This window comes from Ictalurus furcatus, chromosome 25, assembly GCF_023375685.1.
Source record: "Ictalurus furcatus strain D&B chromosome 25, Billie_1.0, whole genome shotgun sequence".
Lineage (NCBI taxonomy): Eukaryota > Metazoa > Chordata > Actinopteri > Siluriformes > Ictaluridae > Ictalurus > Ictalurus furcatus.
Window position 1 is genome coordinate 2,652,042 of NC_071279.1, and position 23,444 is coordinate 2,675,485.

Here is a 23,444-nt window from a genome sequence, read left to right on the forward strand (position 1 = left end):
CATATTACAGTCCACGAGATCATGGTCATTTTAAAGAATTTAAATAAAGGTAGCTCTTAAGATTTGCCTTAAATGAATTTGCTATAATTTGATACGTCTGATTTGAACATGCATTTCTCAGCATTATAACGAGGTATTGAGAAATTGCTCGTTCTTGGGATCGAGTAATATGACATTATGACAAAACTCACTACATCTTGTTGATCGCCCCTTGTGTGTAAATACCTCCGTTCCAACACATGAGGGTTGACGCCAGCTTGGGGATGTAGCGTATCCAGCCAAAGCTGTCACCTGGAAACTGAAGCCGGAATATATTCTGATCAGTCGTCTTCCTGTGAAACGTCTGTTCTCAGCCAAGCTTGGAATAAACTGATAATCAGACACAGGACAATAGCTGTAAATTCCCCCTGATTCACTCACTCAAACAAACAAACAAACAAACAAACAAACAAACAAAGCCACGTTCTGAAAAGAGAGGCTGAATTAAATTATAAAGCAGATGAAAGTCAATTGTTTGTCGCCTGGAAGATCAATAATGCATAGATGGTCTTTTGAAAAGCACATCAGGAGTCAGAACCTGATCCCAGATCAGTGAATTATTCACTTGTGCAGGTCTGTACACTGCAAAGTCAGTCTAGAGTTTACGACAAAGTAGCCAGCAAAGATCATAAGGACACACCTACTAATATTAATGTCTGGTTTCTTTCCAGCCTAGTCTATAAGAGAAAGATCTGCATCTTCTCAGCACAGCAATAGACAGACATGGCACGCTGTATAAGATAATGATGCAAAAATAGAAAGGAACATTAAAAGGGGTGATCAGTTTGAAACTCGGAGATGAGCAGAGCAGTGGGAAGAGGAACTGGACCAAAAAAGAATAAAAAAAAAAAAATGTGTGTGTGTGTGCGTTAAGATTGCAATCAAGCAATCATGCTGACCTAGTTTTAGAGGGTTTGTATCACATTTTATGGTGTGAGAGAAAAGGCATCAATTATTCAGTGTATAATTTCCATTAAACAAAGAGAGGGTTGCATTCCATCCCGTTCATTCAGAGGAATACAATGGAGTATGTTAATTTTTCATGATTGAAATAAGCTTGTGAAATCACACTGCATTATTACAGCAAACAATTTGTACATCATCGGAATTCTGCCATCGAATCTTTATACTGGGGGTGCGCATGGGGCATTTTGCCTCGCACCTCCAGGGTTGGGGGTGTGATCCCCGCCTCCCACCTGTGTGCGCGGAGCTCGCATGTTCTCACTTGCTTTGGGGGTTGCCTCCAGTTTCCTCCCCCAGTTCAAAAAGACTTTCGTCGTAGGCTGATTGGCATTTCAAAAATCGTCCGTAGTCCATCGTGTTTACTCCGCATGTGTGAGGGAATGAAACTCAAAAAAAACCCCACCCAAATAAAAAAAAAAGGCTATGCTTAGAGATGACCTTTTGCATGTTTGTATTTGTGTGTGAGTGTTTGTATATTTGTGTTGCTCTCGTACAGACGTGGAAGCTGATATCCTGTACGTGACTGCCATTACCAGCTGTAGACTCACCATGTTTCCATGCACAGGGAATAAAGCTAATAAAGAATTAGACGACTTTTTCATTAGATTCATTTTTATTTACCTTTATGTTTTGGTCACAGGTTGATCGGGACCTTTCGTATGGTCCTACAGAAGGTGGTGGAAGAAGGCCATTTGGAGGTGTCTGACACGCTTACTGATGACAACAACACCTCAATTCTGGTGAGAATTAGACTGGAATGAGGTGGTGTGTGTGTGTGTGTGTGTGTTGACGAAATACTACAGAACTTGTGACATCGCAGACATTATATGACTTTACTGCACTGCACTGCATCTTCCCTTCTGTCATTAGTGAAAGCCTTCATTTATCCTGACACTTCTGCTTGCTCCATAGAGTCACGTTTTGTTTACAGTTTCAACAAAAGCCCATTGTCATGACCACATGTGCTTTCAAAAACTGGTTTGGATTTATTCCGTTTTATTCATTACTCTCGCTCACAAGCAGCTTATCTGTCCCTGACATATTGAGAGTGCTTTACGGTGGGTTTTCCATCATCATTTGTCTGTGCCAGGGTTATGAATGAGAAGGCCTAATAAAGATGGTTCAGGCCTGGAGGTGGTTTATTAGTCTTTGCTTCTCTTAAGCTTCTATTGACTTTGACCGAACTGCCTGACATTATTGCAGTCTGCTCCTGCTGATGGAAATAAATTCAGCAGGGAGAGAAAATCACTGACTAAACACTTCATCGCTTTTCTTATAAACAGAACGAGACACTGTCTTCCAGGCTTTATTAATTCAGCTGTCTAATATAATAAGATGTTTACAGAAAGGAGTATAGATTGTGTCACATAGAATGTGGTGGTAATGTGGTGCAAATGTAAACGCATTTATTAAAAACCCTGACGCATGCCAGGGTCAAGCACAAAGAGTACGTATTTCCCATCCGAATGGTTCCTGATATAAACACAATACAGTGAAACTAGCCTACATTTTGCAGTCTGGACCCACAAGTAAAACAGTATATGAACTGATCAGCCAATCACATGGCAGCAGCCCAAAGCAAATCATCAGAACTGGGAAAGAACATGACTGTGGCATGTTGTTGGTCCAGACAGACTACTTTGAGTATCAGAAACTCCTGATCTTCTGGGATTTTCACACAAAACAGTCTCTAGAGTTTATAGAGAACAGTGCGAACAACAACAACAACAACAAAACATCCAGTGTGCAGAAGTTCTGCAGGAGAAACGTCTAGTTGATGAGAGTGTTCACAGAAATTGGTCAGTTGAAGACGTGTTTCGGTGAGTCTGTACGAACTGTAGCTTGGGGCTGACGGGCTGACAGGAATGTGATCGTCTGATGTTGCTTCAAGGTTTGGCATCTTGATGCCTCCTACTCACCTGGGTGTAAAGTGTCGATTATTTGAGTTACCACAGCCTTCATGTCAGCTTGAGCCAGTGTCTCCTGGCATCTCACATCAACAAGGCATGTCCTCCTGCAGAACGTCCTCCCACTGGATGTTTTTTGTGTTTTGCACCATGCTGTGTAATCTCTACAGACTGTTGTGCATGGAAATCCCAAGAGATCGGGAATTTCTTAATAAATTCTAAGCCTCTCTGGCACCAACAAACATGCCACAGTCACAGACAACACATTCTGTTCTCATTGATTTGAGCATTAACTGAAACTATTAACCGGTATCTGCATGATTCTACGTATTGCACTGATTTGCTCATTAGATGATTGCGTGAATGAGAAGCGATACAAGTATTCCCATTAAAGTTGCCAGTGAGTGTATGTAGGAGTTTTTGAGTTCATCTTTTGAGAGTGGTCCTAAACATAGCCTCAATAGAGGTCAAGCAAGACAAAGTGAAAAATTTGTACGGAGTGCAAATTTGACAGAGAATGCTAATGATATCCTGACAGCATTAGCACTGCTGACTACTATGTACATGTTTTAAATCTGTTTTCTTCGAGGCGTTTTAAGTTTGAATGGAATTGGATGGCTTTCTCGCTTCAATTCATGCATGATTAAAAACTGCAACGGGACAGATCGGTGCGTTTTCATGGTGAGTATTACAGCTGGGGCGGATTTAAATGCAATTAAAATGGGCAAAATAGATACGTTGTAATATCGAATTAGTATTTGGGTGACGTAGACCCAAATTTGGGTGAAGTACTTGTTGTGATGTGGGGTGACAAGCGGTGAACGTCCACAAAACAGGGTCGCAAGGAATAGGACAAGACTTAAGGCTGTGCTTGATGTTAAGAAAATACCATCTTATCTGCAGAATCTGAATATCACACCCCACTCCACCCCACATATCAGCACAGCTCATTACTTTAAACCCCGCCCCCCCCCCCCCAAAAAAAATAAATAAAAAATTGGCTTGTACCCAACCAAAATAGCAACATGTCATAGCAACATAGTTAAGTACACTTGCACTGGCGTGAAAACAGGTGCCGCAACACCTCCGTCGAAATAAATGCTGTATGTTTTAACCATAAATACTATCCCAGCATTTAAGCAACCAAATACATGACTTTATTGATGGCAGTGTGAAAATCCTGCACGGATCATAAGCAGAGGCTGGAGTTTACAGTCAGGGGCTGTGGTAAGGTAAACTCTCAGTCATGATGTCAGGCAACATCTCTGGTTCCCTGTGAGTCAGTCTCTGGAGAGGTAGATTACAGAGCACAGGCTAAACGTTTTCGTGTTCCTCCACTCAGGAGTATGTAAACATAAGCGGAGAAGGTAACTGATGCCAGCACGTCAATGCCAGTTTGGCCATCCTAGCAGGACATTTCGCCACTTCTCACATGCCAGAACGATACTTTAGACACTTTAGCTAATGCTACTTTAGCTGTTAGTTAATCATGAAGTAAGCAGGCGAGGTTGAAGTTGACATATACACAAGAAAATATTTGTGTGGTTTTTTTTTTACACACACACACACACACACACACACGCACAACTATTGACATCTTGTCAGTACTGATTGTGAATATACTGTATACTCTCGAGCTTTGTATAGTCTTCTATATAGCTTTTACCTTGTGTTTCCACTGATTCTAGTGCCTTCCTTTAGTATTTTCTCGTTTTCTGTATTTTATCTCATGTTATCCCGTGTTAGCAGTGCTTATTAATATTTACGGATACGACTTAAAAATCATCTCAGAAATGTCCGTTTATTTCAGCTACCTGTGTGATAAATGTGTGATAAATATATGCACGTACTGTATAGAAATAGCAACACATTTCTCCTTCCGACTTTGCAATGCTCAGACGGCCTCTTTTTTGCTGAACTACCTAGCATCTAGAAGAGTCTGATTGAAAACGTGCGTGTGCGAGGAGTCTAGATAGCCAAAGTTCAATCTTGCTATCGAGCTAGCAAGCAGTTTGAGATACATGCATCTGTTGACGTTTATGTGACAAATGCTACGCAGCCGATAGCAGTCCAGTAAAACTAGGCTTGGCTAGTTTCCTTGTTAAATAAGAGCATGTGTTACGATTTTATGTCATTGTCTGTCGTTGACATGAATATATAATAAAGAAAAGGTCTTTGCGATATATGTTCTCTCGAGAACAATTAGCGATATGGAGCAGAGACGCCGCAAAGAGGACAATAGGCATACTCCAGTAAGCACAACAGGTAGAGACAATTGCCCTATCAGCATGTGATTCTTTTTCACACGTCTCTGTGCCTGGATGGTAATTAAATGAATGTAGGAGGGACAAGTTTCTGCAAGCTCATTTTGTCTGTGAACCTATACGATCGTGTCACACGGTCACATGATCATGCTTATTATCGGGCAGCATCTACTATTAAATGATTAACGAACTTACAGTGATACATCGGCTGGTTCATTTATTGTTAGAAAATGAATCATTTTGCATAACAAGAATAAAAAGTGGCTTTGTTGTTGACGTTATAAATTTTATATAATATGGTATTTTATTCAGTCTTTGGGATCGCACTCTTCTGATTTTTGTTTCGTTTACTTGTTAATGGGCTCGATGTAGGTAATATGGATATGAAGTTTTACGACCCATGCCAAGTAAGTTTTTCAGAGATCCTTCAGAAGCATCCGTCTTTTTATAGGAAGTGAATGCACACGCTCGGAAAAGTAGCATCTGTCAACAATGCAGCAAGTCGCAACTGTCACAAACTTTTTCTCAACGGCAAGAGGCAGCATCCCCGTGCAATATCACTGACGTGTCTGAAAAGGGACTAAAAAGATCAAATCACCTCAATGTAGGTCATTTGTTTAGCAATTTTCTCAAGGGAGGAGGGTAAAAAAACAACAACAACAACAACAAAAAAACAATATGGCTGATACAGATAGAAATAAAATCACCAGAATATAATGAAAGTACTTCAGTTCCACATGTGTATTTAATGCCATATGAATAAGGCATGAATAGGGTAAGACATATAAGCCAAATGTGTCTATATTTACTTTATTACATTTACTTGAGTAGCTTTTTTTTTTAAAAAAAAAGTACTTTTAAGAGTAGATTTAACTGGCCATACTTATACTCTTCCTCCAGTTCATTTTTAATCAAAGAAATGTACTTTTACTTCCCTACATTCGGTGGCGTTCCTCCGTTACTGTTAGATGTTAATGAATATATATAGTTTTAATAATCCGTTTCTATCACGTATAATGAGGTCGCGAGTCTCGTGGTACGCTGCAGTGGCGTTACTTGAGTAATTATTTTTATAAGTAGTTTTACTTGTACTTGAGTAAAATGTTTGCCTATTCTACCCACCTCTGGCATTTACAAAAGTAATAGAACAACATATGACAATGAACAGCTTCATATAGATAAGTGTGTGTGATACAGTTAAAGCAGATATTTGTTTATTTTTTAATTGTTGTTGATTTGATTAATAAATTTCCTAATTAATCTATTCTTACAGACGAGTATCTCCATAGAGATCAGGTACCAGCCGAAGGATGGGAGTGTGAGGGTGTGGAGTGATGGGGAATTCCTTGATGTTCCTGATGATCATGATGGAATGTTCCAGTTTGAGACAGAGAGCCTGCTCTCAGTACACAGCCAGAGCTCAGGAACATCGCCAGGAAGATCAACCCACAGCATTCCCACTTTAAGGAAGTAAGTGTCTTAGACTCTCCAGAATCAACATTCGCTTTTTAGGTCCTGCTTGATGATGATGATGATGATGATGATGATGATGATAAATATCAGTGGTGAGCAGTGCCGTCTGACACAGGGAAATCATAGCTGTCAGTTATAGCAAATGACAAAAATAATTTCGTACTCTGATCTTTAGCTGGACTAGCATAATGCCTGCTGTTTACAAGCAAGAAACCAGAAAGATTTTGCTATTCAACCAGACCAGCTGGGACAAGTTTGGACGGGGCAACAAAACACTGGAAAAGTAAGTGTTACTAAAAAGAAACAGCTGGAGGTTAATTGGGAACAGGTCTGTAAGATGATTGGGTATAAAAACAGTATCTTAGAGAGGCAGAGTCTTTCAGAATTAAAGATGGGCAGAGGTTCACCAATCTGCAAAAAAAACCTGCGTCTATAATTCGTGGAACAGTTTCGGAATAATGTTCCTCAATAATAAAATTGTGAAGACTATGAATATCTCATCATCTACAGTACATAATATCATCCAAAGATTCCGAGAAGATGGAGAAATCAAGGGACGAGGGTGAAAATCAATACTGTGATCTCCGGGCCCTCGGGCGGCACTGCATTAAAAACAGACATGATTCTGTAATGGAAATCACTGCACGGGCTCAGAAACACCTCCAGAACTCAGTGTCTGTGAACACAGTTCACCGTGACAACCACAAACGCTGTTTAAATCTCCATCATGCGAAGAAGAAGCCATATGTGAACATGATCCAGAAACGCCACCGTCTTCTCCGGGCCAAAGCTCATTTAAAATGGACCGAGGCAGTCCACTGGAAGTCCACAGTCCAAGTGGAAAAACTGTTCTGTGGTCAGACGAATCTAAATTTGAAATTCTTTTTGGAAACCTCTAAACTAAAGAGGACTAAAGAGGAGAGGAACCATATGTCTTTTTATCAGCGCTCAGTTCAAAAGCCTGCATCTCTGATGGTACGGGGGTGCGTTAACGCCTATGGAACAGGCCGCTTGCACATCTGGAAAGACACCATCAATGCTGAAAGGTATATACAGGTTTTAAAGCAACATCTTCTTCCATCCAGATTCCATCCCCTCTTTACTTCTAAGAGAATCTGTCTCTCTAAGATACTCTTTTTATACCCAATCATCTTACTGACCTGTTACTAGTTAACCTAATTATCTGCTAAATGTTCCTCCAGCTGTTTCTTTTTACTAACACTTACTTTTCCGGGGTTTGGTTCCCCGTCCCAACTTCCTTGAGACGTGTCGCGGCCATCAAACTCACGTTTCCTCAGTTTAAACATCTGATATGTTTTCTATGTTCTACTGTAAATAACATATGGGTTTACTGTATGAGATTTGCAAATCGTTGCATTTTATTTACATCTTTTATTTACATTGCACACAGTGTCCCAACTTTGTTGGAACTGGGGTTGTATATAAGATCTTAATTATTTAGGTCTGTGTTGTTTGAAATGAAACCTAACCTGCTAAATTTAACATTAAAAAAAAATGCTTGTTACTGGAAGTATGTAACTGTGGGCTCATTTCCTGAAGTACAAAGAGAAAAGTCATCACCTTGTGCCTGAGAAAAGACATTTTCCAACCAGTATCACGTCTAAGCAGTTAGGATGTCCTCATGGCGTTCTAATATTTTGGACTTCACATATCACTGTTATGAGAGGAGAATATAAAACGAATATTGTGAGATATTCTATACATTCTAGTTACTAGAATAATGAACTGCAGCATGAGTGATGCTGTTAAACATTTTACTGTGGCATTTTTTTAAATGAAATATGCAAAGTTGTACTTTGAATGCAGTTTGTAATATTTTACATACAGTTGGGGATTTGATTAACGTATAGTGCATGTGTTTGTTTGAGATGTTGCTGACTAATGTGCTGTTTGGGGGGTTTTTCTCGCGGAATAGAGTGTGGGATGTGGTATTGATTTTCACTAAGCCTCCTGGTTTCTCAGGATGGTTGCTCATCCATCAACTGCCATGTAGGTTATAACAATGTTATTGTAACCCGTGTCTGTGGATGGATAATCTACATGAACAACGTATGGGGTCCTGAACATTAATTAATCCTTATGCCTGTGCGTATTTGTAGATGAGTATTAACCTTTTTTTTTTTCTTTTTTCCTTGTCCATTCCTGATCTCTCATTTGGTAGACAGCAGTCTCTAGAGTTCAGTTTAGGTCTGAACATGAAATCCCTAAAATCACTATGGTGTGTTTAGTAAGATGCCAAGAACATAAACTATGTTGTGTTAAGTGTTTTGCTGTTTGATTTTTATTTATATATATATATATATTTTATATATATATATATTTTTTTTGAAGTACAGCGTGTTCTTTTAAAATACTCAGTAATGAACAACAAACAGGTACATGACAGAGACTAATTTACACCTAATTGTTAATATAGTAGCTACAGGGTGCCTCCAGAAAGAACATGACAACAATGTGCTCTTTCATTTAAGTTATTTAATAGTCTCTTTAATGTTCATTAAATTATTATTATTTTTTGCTCAAGGCTAAGGTCTGAGCTTTTAAAGGCTCTTTTTTCTGATGCTGTGGTGATTCATCCAGCATGATCATCTACTCTCTCTCTCTCTCTGTCATATCTTCACTTGCTATTCACTTTATCCTCTTTCTCTCTGCCCCACAGTAACGTTCTCTTTAATTCTTTATGTCTCCTCTTAGCAGCCACCCGATTACGCTGCAGGTTCCTATTAGTTATAGCATCATCTCGACACATTTACTCATGCTTCACATGTTAAACGATAGAGAAATGTTCTACTTTTTAGATCCATGCATGATTTCTCACATTGCAGTCAACCTGTGGGTCTTCATGTGTGTTATGCAGGGCTTATGTAATGTACATTAACTGCTGGAGTTGCCCTGGTTACAGAGAGGCAGAGGGCTTTGGCAAATATATATATATATATATATATATATATACATTTTTGATTCTGACAGCTCTTCTGTACCATTGCCTTGTGAGATATAGCGCAGTGTCCGTCGGTTCCATACTGCAGGATCTCGGCGGGAGCAGAAGGTCATCTGGGTATTTCTTGCCTACTGTTTTATGAGTACTGAGAAATTGGACATACTACTCCTTTGGCTTTTCACCTACTCTACAGTAGGGTAGTAGGGATATTCAGATGTAGCTATTATGAAAATGTCATTCTGCTGCATAGTAAGTTTTTAAAGAGATGACCCTATTTTTCATTAAATACATTAAATGCCAAATTTGAAATCAAACTCCACTGAGCTTTCATGAACATGGCTAGAAGAGCACCTCAGGCTTCATGTTGTTGAACTGACATTTCAACTGACAGTTCTTATTAGTATGTTTGTCTTTGCTCCCTTTACCCTCGGTATGTGACTTATTATACCAATATTATGACATTGACTGTGTGGGCAGATGTTGTAATTTTTATTAGATAAATAAATCACTGTTTTTACCTTTATTACTTGTGACCACTTTGGGACTAGCCCTTAGGAAAGATTTATCTTGCTGTAGAGAATACGCCAACTGTTTGTGCCTCAGTAGTCTGTGCCTTAATGTGTCCTCAGGGTGAAAGGCACAATGATAAGAAAAGTGGCCTCGTGTATGCGTTTCGTTCGCCATCTTACGTCCCATCCTGCTCTAATGAAACCTGGAGGTGACGATAAATTTTCTCTTCATGTCAGCAGAAGAATAAGAAGAAGCGAAGAGAAATAAAGCACGAGTACAGAGAAGAGTTCTTGATGATTGTCGCGCATGTGTGTTGAAGGGTAGTGGGTCAAACCAGAGTGTACATGTGGCTAAAAGAGCTCATGGTATGGTGGGTCACTTGAACATTTCAAAGCAGCTCTGGAATGGTTGCATCGCTGGCTTACACCCTTTTTTTTATACTGAATTTTGCCCTTTTTACTGAATCACTGAATTTTGGTGGACGGATTCCTCTAAGCACCCTGTCCAGGGTGTACCCCGCCTTGTGCCCCATGCTCCCTGGGATAGGCTCCAGGTTTCCCCGTGACCCTGAAGAGATTAAGCGGTATAGAAGATGGATGGATGGATGGATGGATTCCTCTAAGCACAGTTGTGCCATGTTCTTTATCATTTTTAAAATAATGGATTCAAGTTCAGAGGGATATTTGAATAATCAAACCCTGAGAACGTTGTCCCTGAATTGTTCTGATCGCTCCCTGGTCTTCATGCTGTGTGTTTAGATATAGGCGCTAAAAAACTCTGAGGTCTCACAGGAGCAGGTGAATTTGCATTGCGATCATGTGACACTTTAATTGCATACAGGTAAACTCCATTCCAATAATGATGTGACTTCCGATGGCAGCTGCTTGCACCAGAACTATGGGTTTCACAGCAACGGGGGTGAATACTTATGCAATCACTTTTATATATATGATTCTGTGTAGAATCAGGACGCCTAATTCCCAAGTCTCTTTCAGTTCCAGGGTGTAAATACTACAGTAATGCCACAGGGGGTAAATACTTGTGCAGGGCAGTGTAAGGGTGGCGTGATCCACACATTTCCAGCTAGTTGAGCACGTAGCAGTGGGATAACACGAAGAAAGAAAGACAAGGACTGGTTCATGATGCACTTTAAAGATTAAAGCTACCGGCTCTCTAACTGAATCCCTAACACTCCCACATGATTAAATTATTCATGTTAATGTTCATTTTTTTCTCCTACACACCTGAAACAGCTCATTTGCGTTTAGCTTTAGAAACAGCAAGTCACAGCAAGACAACCCTCAAAAAAACAGAGCCTAATTATTCTAATAATGAACTCAGGACAATGTGCCGAGTAATGGATCCATCTAAGATATTAAGTATAAGCCAATTAGCCAAAAGCAATAATGCAGTAATCTTCAAGCAATCCAACACCCACAGGAAATTCGGTATAGTCATTTAAAAAAATACAATCAAAATCTGTTCAATTTCCTTGTTTTCAAGCCATGTTTATGTTTGTTGTTGTTGTCGGTTTAAGTAACGTATATCGCGTTGCTCTTTTCTTCCTCTATGAGCTATAAAAGATATCAGAGTGGAGGGGGCTGACTGAAGTCACCTTACCTTCAGCCAGATTATTAGTTTCTATTCACATATAGACATCGACATAGTTTCCCTCTGTCTCTGTGTATAAAATGACTTGGAATTGTCAGTTAGGGTTGGTGTTACATCACTCAGTTCTTTCTAAACGCACACATCAGTCTGGTCCTTGGGATGTCGTTTGGCTTTGATTAAAATATACTGCGCTCGGAATTTCTGCTCCTGTAAACAGAAACCTAATTATATGAAGTGCTTAATTTCCGTGAACAGACATTATGTAGCAAATTATTTCAGTGGAGACAAGTGGAGATCACAGAGTAAAACAACAACAACAACAACAAACCCTTGCTTAAGCTTCCATTGAGACAGAAACACATTTCATAATCTTCAGTCAGCGAAAAATTAAATGCATTCGGATCAAACGGCGTGGAAAAAAAAAATGTTATGTAACTGTAAATAGAGAATGTTGCAGTCTTAGATAATTTGTGCATCCCTTCAGATCGTATATGCTGTTTATTCAACCGTGCTGGCCGGGGAAGCTTAGCCCGGGCACACGTGTCTCTTGAGTAGAGAGAACGGTATTATAACTAAAACATGCATTATTCATCTACAACCTTTCTGCTTCTCATTTGTTTATATTTATATTAATTCCAATTTTAATTGTATTGCCTCATCAGGTGGCAGGGAGATGTTGCCTTTGCTATTGAATTCTCTCTATGAGGTGTGTGTGTGTGTGTGTGTGTGTGTGATTCCCTGTATCTAACACACACATAACACAGTTCTGCTAATTATAATCACACCCTTCTTGAGTTGTCTCAGGTATAAGGAAAGACTCGGTGTTCAAACTAAGTCTACTGTAAATGAGTATACTGCCTTTTTAAAGCCGACTGAATGGAAAAAAACAAACAAACAAAGAAACATCGAGCTTTCGTATCGAATATTAATTGAGTATTATGCAAGACTACTTTACAATAACCATTATTCAACATTCAGGGGTTTTTGTGTGTGTGTGTGTGTGTGTGTGTGTGTGTGTGTGTGTGTGTGTGTGTGTGCTATTTTTATGAGAGCTGTCACTCTCTAGTCATTTTTATGATTTTTGAAAAGGTAACTTGCACATCGATTCAGAAACTAACCAGCCATTCGGGTGTGTAAAAAAGTCAGGGGTAAATAACAAAGTGCTCCGTGTACGATAAGTAGGAGGTGATTCAGGACTCCTTGGAACTGCTGAATTATTAAAGTTGAATGGAGGTACAGTTGGTCCTACAGCATGTATTTCTCTTTAGGCGGTAGCTAACAGTTATTGTTTTAATCAGTAAAAAAAAAAAAAAAACTTTTTTCAGTTAATTGACTTTTTTTTTTTTTTTTTAAATATATATCACTGCTTCTACTCATTCTACTCAATTATATATATATCACTGCTTCTCTCTCTCTCTCTCTCTCTCTCTCTCTCTATAATTGAGCCAAAAATTACAAACTGGAAATGACAAATTTAGCAAATAATAAAGATTAAACCTTTATATAAGGCGTTAAAAGACTGAAACATTGAGATATTTGTTTCTTTTTTCAGTTACTTCATTAATTTCGTCATTTATTTATTCATATATGTCGATTCATTTATTGCAAGCAGTTAGCAACGACTGTAAGTTAGGCAAAAGTCTTTCAGGTCTGAAGGGGCGCAGCTAAATTGTTGTGCATTTCTTTGAAAATAACAATACACACATATTTATTTAAAAATGTAGACAAGCGCTGAGGTAAGTCACACTCTAATTCTTAAAAGAGGTAAGTGAACGTAAAACATTTTTAATTTATTTTATTTTTTTTAATTATAAAAGTTTGAGGACAGTTGCCGGCAGGCTAACTACTAAATTCTTGATATTTGTCATGACATTGCTTCATCCTTCTAAACAAAATGTTCTAAGATATCATTAAAGGAGCCCTGGTAGCAGTATTTATCCAAAAAAAAAAAAAAAAAAAAAAAATCTATTGTTTCTATTTTATACCTACTTTCTCTTTTTCAAAAGGTCATCTGAAAAAGAGAAATATATGGAAAAATAAGAAATATAAATATAGTAGGGTGTGTTTTTACAAGATATACATATACATATTTTTCATTCCAGTTCCTCGGGATGATGCCGGAATGTTTTTTTTCCGATTCACGCCACAGAGGGTTGCAAGTCATTCCATCATACAGTGAATGAACTTAAGCGACTAGGCAAATTGAGATGCAGCTTTTGTGCTGTGACCGTTTCTGAAATCTTCTCTAGACCGAACAAGCATTGTACTGAAACAGGCTTAAATATACCCATTTATTAAAGTACGGTACGTTGAGGAACTCCTATTCACAATATACTCATAATGAGATCTCCTTGCCACTGTCACCTCTAGCTTGCTCATTAACGGTCTCAATCTACATCTGGACTTCTGTTAATGCTGTGGTGTAAAACCCCGTAGAGGCGGTAGTTATTGTGTTGTTCTGGACTCGAGTGACTGGTTGACCTGGAAGTGTCTGCTAGCATGAGTTTGTATGCTGCTGAATGATTCATTTAGTCAAACATTTAATCAAACATCTTGAGTTTAACCTGAAACCGAACCTCCTCGGCGATGCTCTAGTTTGTGTTTGTTGATCATGTGATTGTTGAAAATGTGTTAGTGTAGATGTGGTTGTGTGTGTGTGTGTGTGTGTGCGTGCATGCACACCTTCATTTCTCCTAATACCATCTCAGGTTCCCTGCTTATTGGTGACCCCCCTCTTCCTCCCGGTAGTGACTCTTCTCCGATTAGACAGGTGAAATGAACACATAGTCCGCCAGCTGCTCAGGACTGCTTTGCTCACAGGTTCCTATTTTCAGGGGGTCCTTGGACATAGAGAAGTACACAGTGTGTATGGTATGTGCCTTTGTGCTTTAGTGTATTTTATTGTTCTGATGAAATAATTAGTTGAACTCGATGCTACAGGCGTGTTTTCCTGTTTCTGTGAATCTTTGCTGTATTTGATTGGGACCAGTGTTTTGGAGGCTTTGTCAGTAAGCATTGTCGGTTTAATTAACTCCAACAGTGTTTAAAAACAAACAAACACCTCCTATGCAAATGAACACTGAATGAGTGGATTCAGCATTGTAGGTCTCTACATACTGAGGTTGTTGGAGTTCCTAAACTTTGAACTTGGTGTTTGTGTGCATTTCTAATTTTTGTACTTGTTATCTGTAAAAGAAGCGCATGATAACCGTGGACGCTAAACATCATCTTTACGTTCTCGGAATGATTTCGACAAAATACCGTGTTCTTGTACGAGGACGTAGGGGTAGCACTTTCTCCAACTTGGTTTCAGTTACTCTGTTTCTTTCTGTAACAAACTGGCCCTTGCTTCTGGTCAACGTGCCGAACTTATTCTTGCAGCGTTCGTGTCACTGTCAGTTTCATCATTTTTATTCGAGTAAAGCATTTGCCTTTAAATCAATGTAAATGTACTGTATGTAGTAAACACCGTATGTTCAATTGTAGAATTAATGTACGTTGGACGGATGCAGTCAATCATTTTCTATTTCAGTTGTCAGCGATGTTTAAGAAAGATGTGTTTTTAGCTGTAATGTTACAGTTTGCAAACGTGCGATACGTGCTTTTATCGTACGCACTATAAACCCTGATTTGCAAACAGATAACTGTTTATTGAACGAATTAGTAATGTTCTTTTATTTCTTTTATTTTTTTAAATTGTGGCTTATTCCCCGTAGTAATTCAGTATGCCCTCCTGACAATTTTTGTTCTAATTTAAAGAACAACACCACCCAGAAAAAAGAAAAAAAAAAAAGAAAGAAAGAAAACAAAATTGGTATAGATTGCTTTCATCTGCTCCTGGACATTGATCCATATCAGCAGCTAATTGGACAACTGTACCCATCTTGTTTAATTATTAAACCTGTGCATTTGCCAAGCCAGGCTGTGACATCATCAGCCTTTTGTAGTACTGCTGATATTTGAGCAGTATAATATCAGTGCAGTGTTACCAGATAAGGCCAGTGCTATTGTAACTGGGTTTTTCCTCCGGTGAAATGGCTGACGTATATGTGTGCTAAAAACTTTCCATTGTGAAAACAGTAACCACAGTATTGATTGAAAATGATTATGTATGCATTGGAACCTATTTATATAGCCTATGTTTAGTGCATTTAAAGCCATAATTCATTATTATTACTGGAGCTTCAAGCCTCAACGTAGTCGAAAACTCCATTTGGCATTTACACCTGAACTGTAATAATGCTCAAGTTGTAAGGTCTGTATATCGTATGCAATATGCATATTCGAACACTAATCAACTTTAAATATTTGCCTCTCAAGTGATGTATACAGTGTGCGTACAGTATAATGTATACAGTATATCCAGACTCTACTTTTTGAACCTTATATTGTATTGTTGTACTTCAGAGCAGGAAAAGGAGTGTTTTCAGCCATGAAGCTTGGAAAGGTTCGTAGCTCCAAGGACAACCACAAGAAAGGTACATTTCTTTTCATTTACAGCAGTGCAGGGATAATAGCTCACAGTGAATAGACTTTCATCTAAATGCTTGTCAGCAATTATGGGTGGAGGATTTTTTACCAGCGCATATCGATGTGGTTAAAAGCTGCTTAGCATTCCATTAGGAGTCATGAGTAGGAATGACTTTCTTGCATTGTACACTAAGTAATAACGCCGTGTTTGAAAGTCTGGAAGTTAACACTTGCATTATCCCCTTCAATCGAATTTGACGTTTGTGTCTAGATGATCCTGCCATCTTGGAAACGGAGGATCTTGGCCATAAAGGCACAAAGCGTGACCCTGACAGTATCTCCCTGGCCTCTGTCACCGCAGTGACCACCAATGTCTCCAATAAGAGGTAGATCCACTCTCAGAATTGAAATGTGTTGTTTTATAGTCCAAACCGGTCTATTACAGTTTAGACGTTATCATTTCTACACTCTCAGAAAAAAGATCACTCGACCATGTCTTTCCTTGTTACCGTGGCGATACCCTAATCATTTATCCCTTTCGATATTTATATTTCACCTGCAATAGTGGATATATTGTAGGTATAAATATCATTTTAGAGTCCAATTACCTTCATTTCCTTTTAAAGTAAAGCTTTAAAGGTGCACTATATGCACATGTCCAGGTAAAGTATACAAAAGTGTGTGCATAATAGTACCACTGGTACAGATTAATACCCTTTAATGTGTTCCAGATCAAAGCCAGATATTAAGATGGAGCCTGTTGCAGGAAGGCCTGTGGATTACCAGGTATGGAAGGAAGTGAAGTCGTGATAAGAGAACCAAACTAACGACTCACAATAGCCGTACCTCCTACATGTATGAGTTTCAGGGCTTAATAATATACCCACCCGTATTCATCCGCTTTGTTTACTGCTGAATATGTGTATTTTCCTCTGAAATGTGAATGCTTTAAGACACTACATTAAACCCAGGCCTTTGATGTTTTAGCTCTAATTATGCTCAGTCTGGCGTCTGTGATTTTCATTCCCAGGACCAAATTATTTTGATGCAACTAAGTAGGTGAATTTAATTTAACATAGCCCGTAGCTTTCATGTTTTTTTTTTTTTCCTTTCAATACAGCTATTATTTGGTACAAGCTGTACTTTTAATTATTCTTACATACGTGACTCCTTTGCACAAAAACGTGCATTCTTCATTACTTTTTTTTTTAGCCACAGCTTACATGTAGTTTTTTTTTTCCAAATATAAAGAAGGTGGGATTTGATGGCTCTGGTGCTTACTGTGGGAACTGGGTTTAATAGTCTCTGGCTTCATTCGTAAAGCAGACTGCCAGTGAGCACCATTCTCGCATCTATGAACATATTCTCAGCCACTTCAGTCTCTAAAATATTATCTTGGGGTTTTTTTTTTCTAATTATTTTATTTTGCAGTGGATTATCCATGCAGCAACCAAATCCACAAATAACACTATTGTACATGTTGCATTTAAAATGGTTTCTGGTCCAGCAACTATAATATCTAAAGAGGTTATTGATTAAATTATCTTAGATATGAATGAATATATACTAACACGTGCAGTTACACTGCTTGGAAAAAGAAAAAAAAGAAAAAGTTCCATCCAGCACCCTAAAGAGTTTGTTTGAAGCTTTTTTTTTAAATAAAAGGTTCAATGTAGAACCCCACAACAGAAGGTAAAAACAGAAGATAAAAGAATGGGATAAATAGTGCAATGGCTCCAGTCCTGGAGCTGAGGGAAAGGGATGTTTTAATCATTCTAATCATTAAGTATGTAATTTGCTTTGCAGATTAGTGTTATGGTGATTGAGGCTCGCCAGCTGTTGGGTATAAACATGGATCCTTTGGTGTGTGTTGAAATCGGAGAGGAGAAGAAGTATACGTCTATGAAAGAGTCAACAAACTCTCCTTACTACTGTGAGGTGAGCAATCTTGTGCTTGCATTTTATTGCAGCAATCTAACAGACTGTCCCATCTTCCATTATAAACCCTGTCTTTTTTTTTTTTTAACTTATTATATGTTATTATTCTTTAAAAATAAAAAATTAAGGAAGAAACATGGGAAGAAACATGTTGTGCTGTGGGGTAATGGTCCACTTATTGCCTTAGAGGTAATGGCCACTGCAAATCATACAGACGGAGAGTTTCAAGCATCAATTAAGGGAATGTCTTTTGACGAATGGTGCAGAGACGCAGTTCCGTTGGCTCGTTGTTGTTACTGGAGGTATACTGTTCTGAGTTTGTGAGATGACTCCACAGACTTTTCATTTAAGAATGCTTCATGTGCTTCATGCTTCATACTATTCTTCCCAATTAGGCACTGGAGAGATCTCTATAACTTCTCATGGACCTGTTAGCTTCCTGTCATTATGCTGACTCCAGTATAATGGAATAACTCCAATTAAACACACACACACACACAAAAAAAAACAGCTTTCCACAAATGGGTCTTTTAGGAAAAGTTTATCCAGACTTATTAAAACTTGAGATGGTTAACATTCACTGAAGGACAGTGAAGGTCTAAAAAAAAAAAAAAAAAATTTCTAAGAAGAAGGTCTAAAGAAAATCTTTTTTCTGAATTTCTTCTGTTTTTCAGCTATGAATTATGACAGGCATTTGAGATAGAGGATCTGCTTTTGATTCATTTTAATTAATGATACAATTAGAGTATACTGTTGGCATACTATTTAAATATAACAGCCTTGTTTATGAAATGAACGAGTCCAAGATTGTACTAGTGGAAAGTCGTATTTGCGTTAATTGTCTTACTTTTAAGAGACAGTAATAGATTCGTGTTCGTGATGAAATCTGGCTTTGTAATGCTTTGCTGATGTGCTGCATTATTATTATTATTTTTTTTTGTTCTAGTACTTTGTCTTTGACTTCCATGTTCCACCTGATGTCATGTTTGACAAGATCATGAAGATCTCGGTGAGTACACTCCATTAGCCATAGTGGGAAACTCTGGTAGACGAAATGTGTATGTAAAGATCTATTGAAATCATAAGCACTGGATGTTATTGGCTCTTCTGATGATCCTGCAGGTCATTCATTCCAAAAACATATTGAGAAGTGGCACATTAATTGGCACCTTTAAACTAGACATAGGAACAATCTACGCACAACCTGGTGAGTAAAAAAATGGAAGCGATAATAGAGACAAATACTGTTGATGACTATATTTTGGATTAATAATTAAATTGTTTACCTGACACTTAATGATTTATTGTTTTTTGATTTTTTTTAAATGTTTTTTTTTTTTTTTTTTTGCAGAGCACCAGTTCTACCATAAATGGGCCATGCTGACTGACCCTGATGACATCACAGCAGGCTGCAAAGGCTATGTGAAATGTGACATAGCAGTGGTAGGGAAAGGGGACACCGTTAAGACCCCACACAAATCCGGCGAGATAGACGATGATGACATAGAAGGGTAAATTTTATTCGTGAAAATTGCTCAAGATTGCACAGCTTCTCTATAATCACAATCCCCCTGTACTTAATTATGAGACTCATTTTACAGTTATCTGTAATATAGTGTAAATTTAGCCATATTTGCACCAGATACAAAAATATATATATATATATATATATATATATATATATATTTTCTTCATTATATACTGTAAGCCTGAATTCCTTTCAGGAATCTTATGCTGCCTGAGGGCATCCCAGCAGAGAGGCAGTGGGCTCGCTTCCATCTGAAGATTTTCCGAGCAGAAGGCCTGCCCAAAATGAACGCCAGCATCATGGCCAATGTGAAAAAGGCTTTAATTGGAGAGAACAGAGACCTCGTGGACCCTTATGTTCAAGTGCAGTTCTCTGGGCAGAAGGTAATCCAACTCTGCCTAACACTGCTCAGTGCTATGCTGAAGTTGCAGTGCGTGTGATTTTTTTTTTTTAAAAATAGAAATATATTCTAAAACATGACGTTCCTAAGCGGCTGTAATTTTATCTCACAATCAAACTGACTGACAGGAGTTTCAATCTGCGTCACTGATAGCGCACAAACATCTATCCAATGGTGGCACACTCTGTCACATGCAGCTTGTTTGTTATCAGGAAAACATTGCCTCAACTCTTAACGGATGTCCTTAACGGATCACTTTAATGGAAGTTGATATAGTTATTAAGTTGCTGATTGCAATAAGTTGTGTGCTACACTTAACAAAATGTAGATGATAATAATCAAATAATCGCAGGAGGAAAACAGTGTGAAAAGAAATTGAGCTGAATCTGCTTATCACATCGTTATAGCATGGAGATTTAATGAATAATCCCTAAGAGTGAGTGTTGTCTTCTAACACTGATGGGTTTAAAATACACATTATACTCAGAGGTGGATGAATAAGCAAATTATTAAAAAAAGCAACGTGCCGAGTTCTTCCCAATTAGTACATAATAACTTCTTGTAGGCGTTTTTGCACAGGCTTGCTGGAATTTCTGACCACTCTTCCATGCAATATTCTTTCAGTTGCAAGATGTTTGATGGTTTTCTTGCATGCACGGCCCGTTTCAAATCCCCCAACAACATTTCAACGGGATTCAAATCAGGGCTTTGATTAGGCCGTTCCATAACCCTCCGTTTCTTCTTTTTGAGCTAGTGTTCTTAGGATCATTATCCTGTTGGACAGATGACCTCACGTTATCTTGAAGCGCTGTTTGATATGATGCAGAATTCATAGTTGAACCAATGAATGTAAGCTGTCCAGTCCACGAGGCAGCAAAGCGACCGCAAGCCATAACATGTTCACCACCGTGTTTCACAGTTGGTATGAGGTGCTTCTCTTGAAATGCTGTCTTTGGTCTGCGCAAACGTGTCTGCTGTTACTGTGGCCAAACAACTCTATCTTTGATTCGTCTGTCCAGAGCACATAATTCCAAAAGGCCTGGTCTTTGTCTATATGCTCGTTGGCAAACTGTAGTCTTGAAAAGGCTTTTTCCTGGCACGCCTCCCATGCAGGTCAAATTTGTGCAATCTCTTTCTGATTCTAGAAGCATGCACTTTGACGCCAACAGTTGCAAGACTTACTAGCAGATCCTGTGATGAAATTTTGGGTTTCTTGGAGACTTCTTTTTGCATCAGACGGTGTGTTCCTGGGTTGAAATAGCTGGGACGGTCAGTCCTGGACTAATTGGCAGTCTTTTGAAATCTGCGCCATTTGTAGATGATTTTCCTTACAGTAAAATGATGTATTTCAAATAATTTTTGAGATCTTTTTAAATGCCTTGCCAGACTCATAGGCATCCACAATCTTTTTTTTCTGAAAGCCTTTTAGAACTCTTTAGATCTTGGCATGATGACACCACACACTTCAATAACAAAGGGAACACCAGACACTAGATATGAGAGGGGTATAAATAAGACCGGTTCCACCTGCACTCCCTAAGCAGGTTCTGATCACTGGCACACAAACTTGAACACCTGATTCTAATTTTATGGATTTGACGGTGTGATAAATGTAGGGGTGTACTTACTTTTTCCATGTGTCATTTGATATAGTATATCACCTTTATCTGGAGGCGCTGTTTCAGAGCGGATCAAATGTTTGCTTGGCCAAATATATCAAAAAGTCAACCATTTCCATGGTGTACTTATTTTTTCGCACAACTGTATGCATGCTATCTGGGATATGGCATACGTCATCATGCCATAGCTGAATCAGAAACGTGGCTAGCTAGCTAAAATAGAGCTCGGAAAGATAAGACATTTTAAAATGCGGAGGTCAGATAACAAATTACACATGACCACAGACTGGGTAGTAAAAGCTCACAACTGGAAACAACCAGACTCAGTGGTGAAGGCTCTGGCCTACTGATCAGAAGGTTGTGTGTTCAAGCCCCAGCACGTTATATCTGCCAATGTAGGACCCTTGAGCAAGGACTTAACTCTCTCTGCTGCATGAGGGGCTTATAATGGCTGTCCTAGCACTCTGATCCGAGCGTACTCACAATCTGGGATAGCTGGAATAAAGAATTTCACTGTGCTGTACTTGTATATATGGCAGTAAAGACTGACTCTTTTAGTTGGCTGCTGTGTTTGATGTATGACAGCTTCCTGGTGCAACACCTTTGCAACATTGCATACGATCTCAGTAAATAATATGACAATTCTTCAACTGTGTTACTATTAAGCTATACTACTTAGTAGATAGTACACATTTTGGGACACAGCCTTGACATTATCATTAAACTTTCAGCAGTCCGGTTAATCCACACGGTGGAGAAGTGGAAAGCACATCACACAAACGTTCTTCCACTCATAACTTGGAATCACGTCTTTTCTACCATAAACGTTAAAACCCCCAAAACTTGCAGCAGCCTTAATAGGCTTCATTCCGCTTATCTGCTCGTGTACTCTGTGCTACAGCCTGTGTCCAATGCTTCATTGAAGTTAGCCTTTATATGATGGGGTTTATGTGTTTATGTGACGTGTACGTGTGTCCACAGGGGAAAACTACAGTCCAGAAGGGCACCTATGAGCCCAGTTGGAATGAGCAAATCATCTTCACTGAGATGTTCCCACCCCTGTGTAAACGCATGAAAATTCAGATCCGGGATTCCGACAAGGTTAACGACGTTGCCATAGGAACTCATTTTATTGACCTGCGTAAGATTTCAAACGATGGAGATAAAGGTAAGGGCATGTTGTCTCCACTGTATGAGAGCTTTGAAATGGGGACGGAAAGACAGTTGAGCGCGCTGTCTAAAACATTAGCAAGGAAATCGGTGCCTTCCCAGAAGCAAAAACATTTCGCCTCACCTCTCTGTCCCCTCTTTAGGCTTCTTACCCACACTGGGGCCAGCTTGGGTGAACATGTACGGCTCCACACGCCAGTACACGCTAATGGACGAGCACCAGGACTTAAATGAAGGGCTTGGAGAGGGTGTGTCCTTCAGAGCCCGCCTCCTCATTAGTCTTGCTGTGGAGATCTTAGACACGTCCTCTACAGATACGACCATCTCCACTGAGGTCCAGGTGGAGCCCATCTCGAATTTTTCAGAAGTAAGATACTTAATATTGCAGACATTTTTTTTGAAAAGAAAAGCGGTTGATTGTGCAGAATGAAAATACACCGGAGACCCGACTGCAATGAATAAATCAATCATTACTTCGTTAATTTACAGTGTGTTCGTGACTTAAAGTAAAGTATTGTTTGTGCTTGGCGCAGCATTGGTTTTGACTTTCTGGGGATTTGTGTGACGTAAAAAAAAGAGATCAAAGTGCT

At 38.9% G+C, this 23,444-nt stretch overlaps 1 protein-coding gene across 2 annotated transcripts in view; it reads left to right on the plus strand.

Moving 5' to 3' along the window:
* Positions 1-23,444, plus strand: part of otofa (otoferlin a) — a 64,666-nt gene that overhangs the window by 21,795 nt on the left and 19,427 nt on the right. For both annotated transcript variants that reach the window (XM_053613573.1, XM_053613572.1), the window contains exons 4-15: positions 1,643-1,742; positions 6,447-6,643; positions 16,137-16,207; positions 16,471-16,585; positions 16,931-16,985; positions 18,006-18,137; positions 19,084-19,146; positions 19,260-19,344; positions 19,489-19,648; positions 19,862-20,048; positions 22,666-22,852; positions 22,998-23,221. In XM_053613573.1, coding sequence (XP_053469548.1) covers positions 1,643-1,742; positions 6,447-6,643; positions 16,137-16,207; positions 16,471-16,585; positions 16,931-16,985; positions 18,006-18,137; positions 19,084-19,146; positions 19,260-19,344; positions 19,489-19,648; positions 19,862-20,048; positions 22,666-22,852; positions 22,998-23,221 — 1,576 coding nt within the window. The remainder of the gene's footprint in view (positions 1-1,642; positions 1,743-6,446; positions 6,644-16,136; positions 16,208-16,470; positions 16,586-16,930; positions 16,986-18,005; positions 18,138-19,083; positions 19,147-19,259; positions 19,345-19,488; positions 19,649-19,861; positions 20,049-22,665; positions 22,853-22,997; positions 23,222-23,444) is intronic.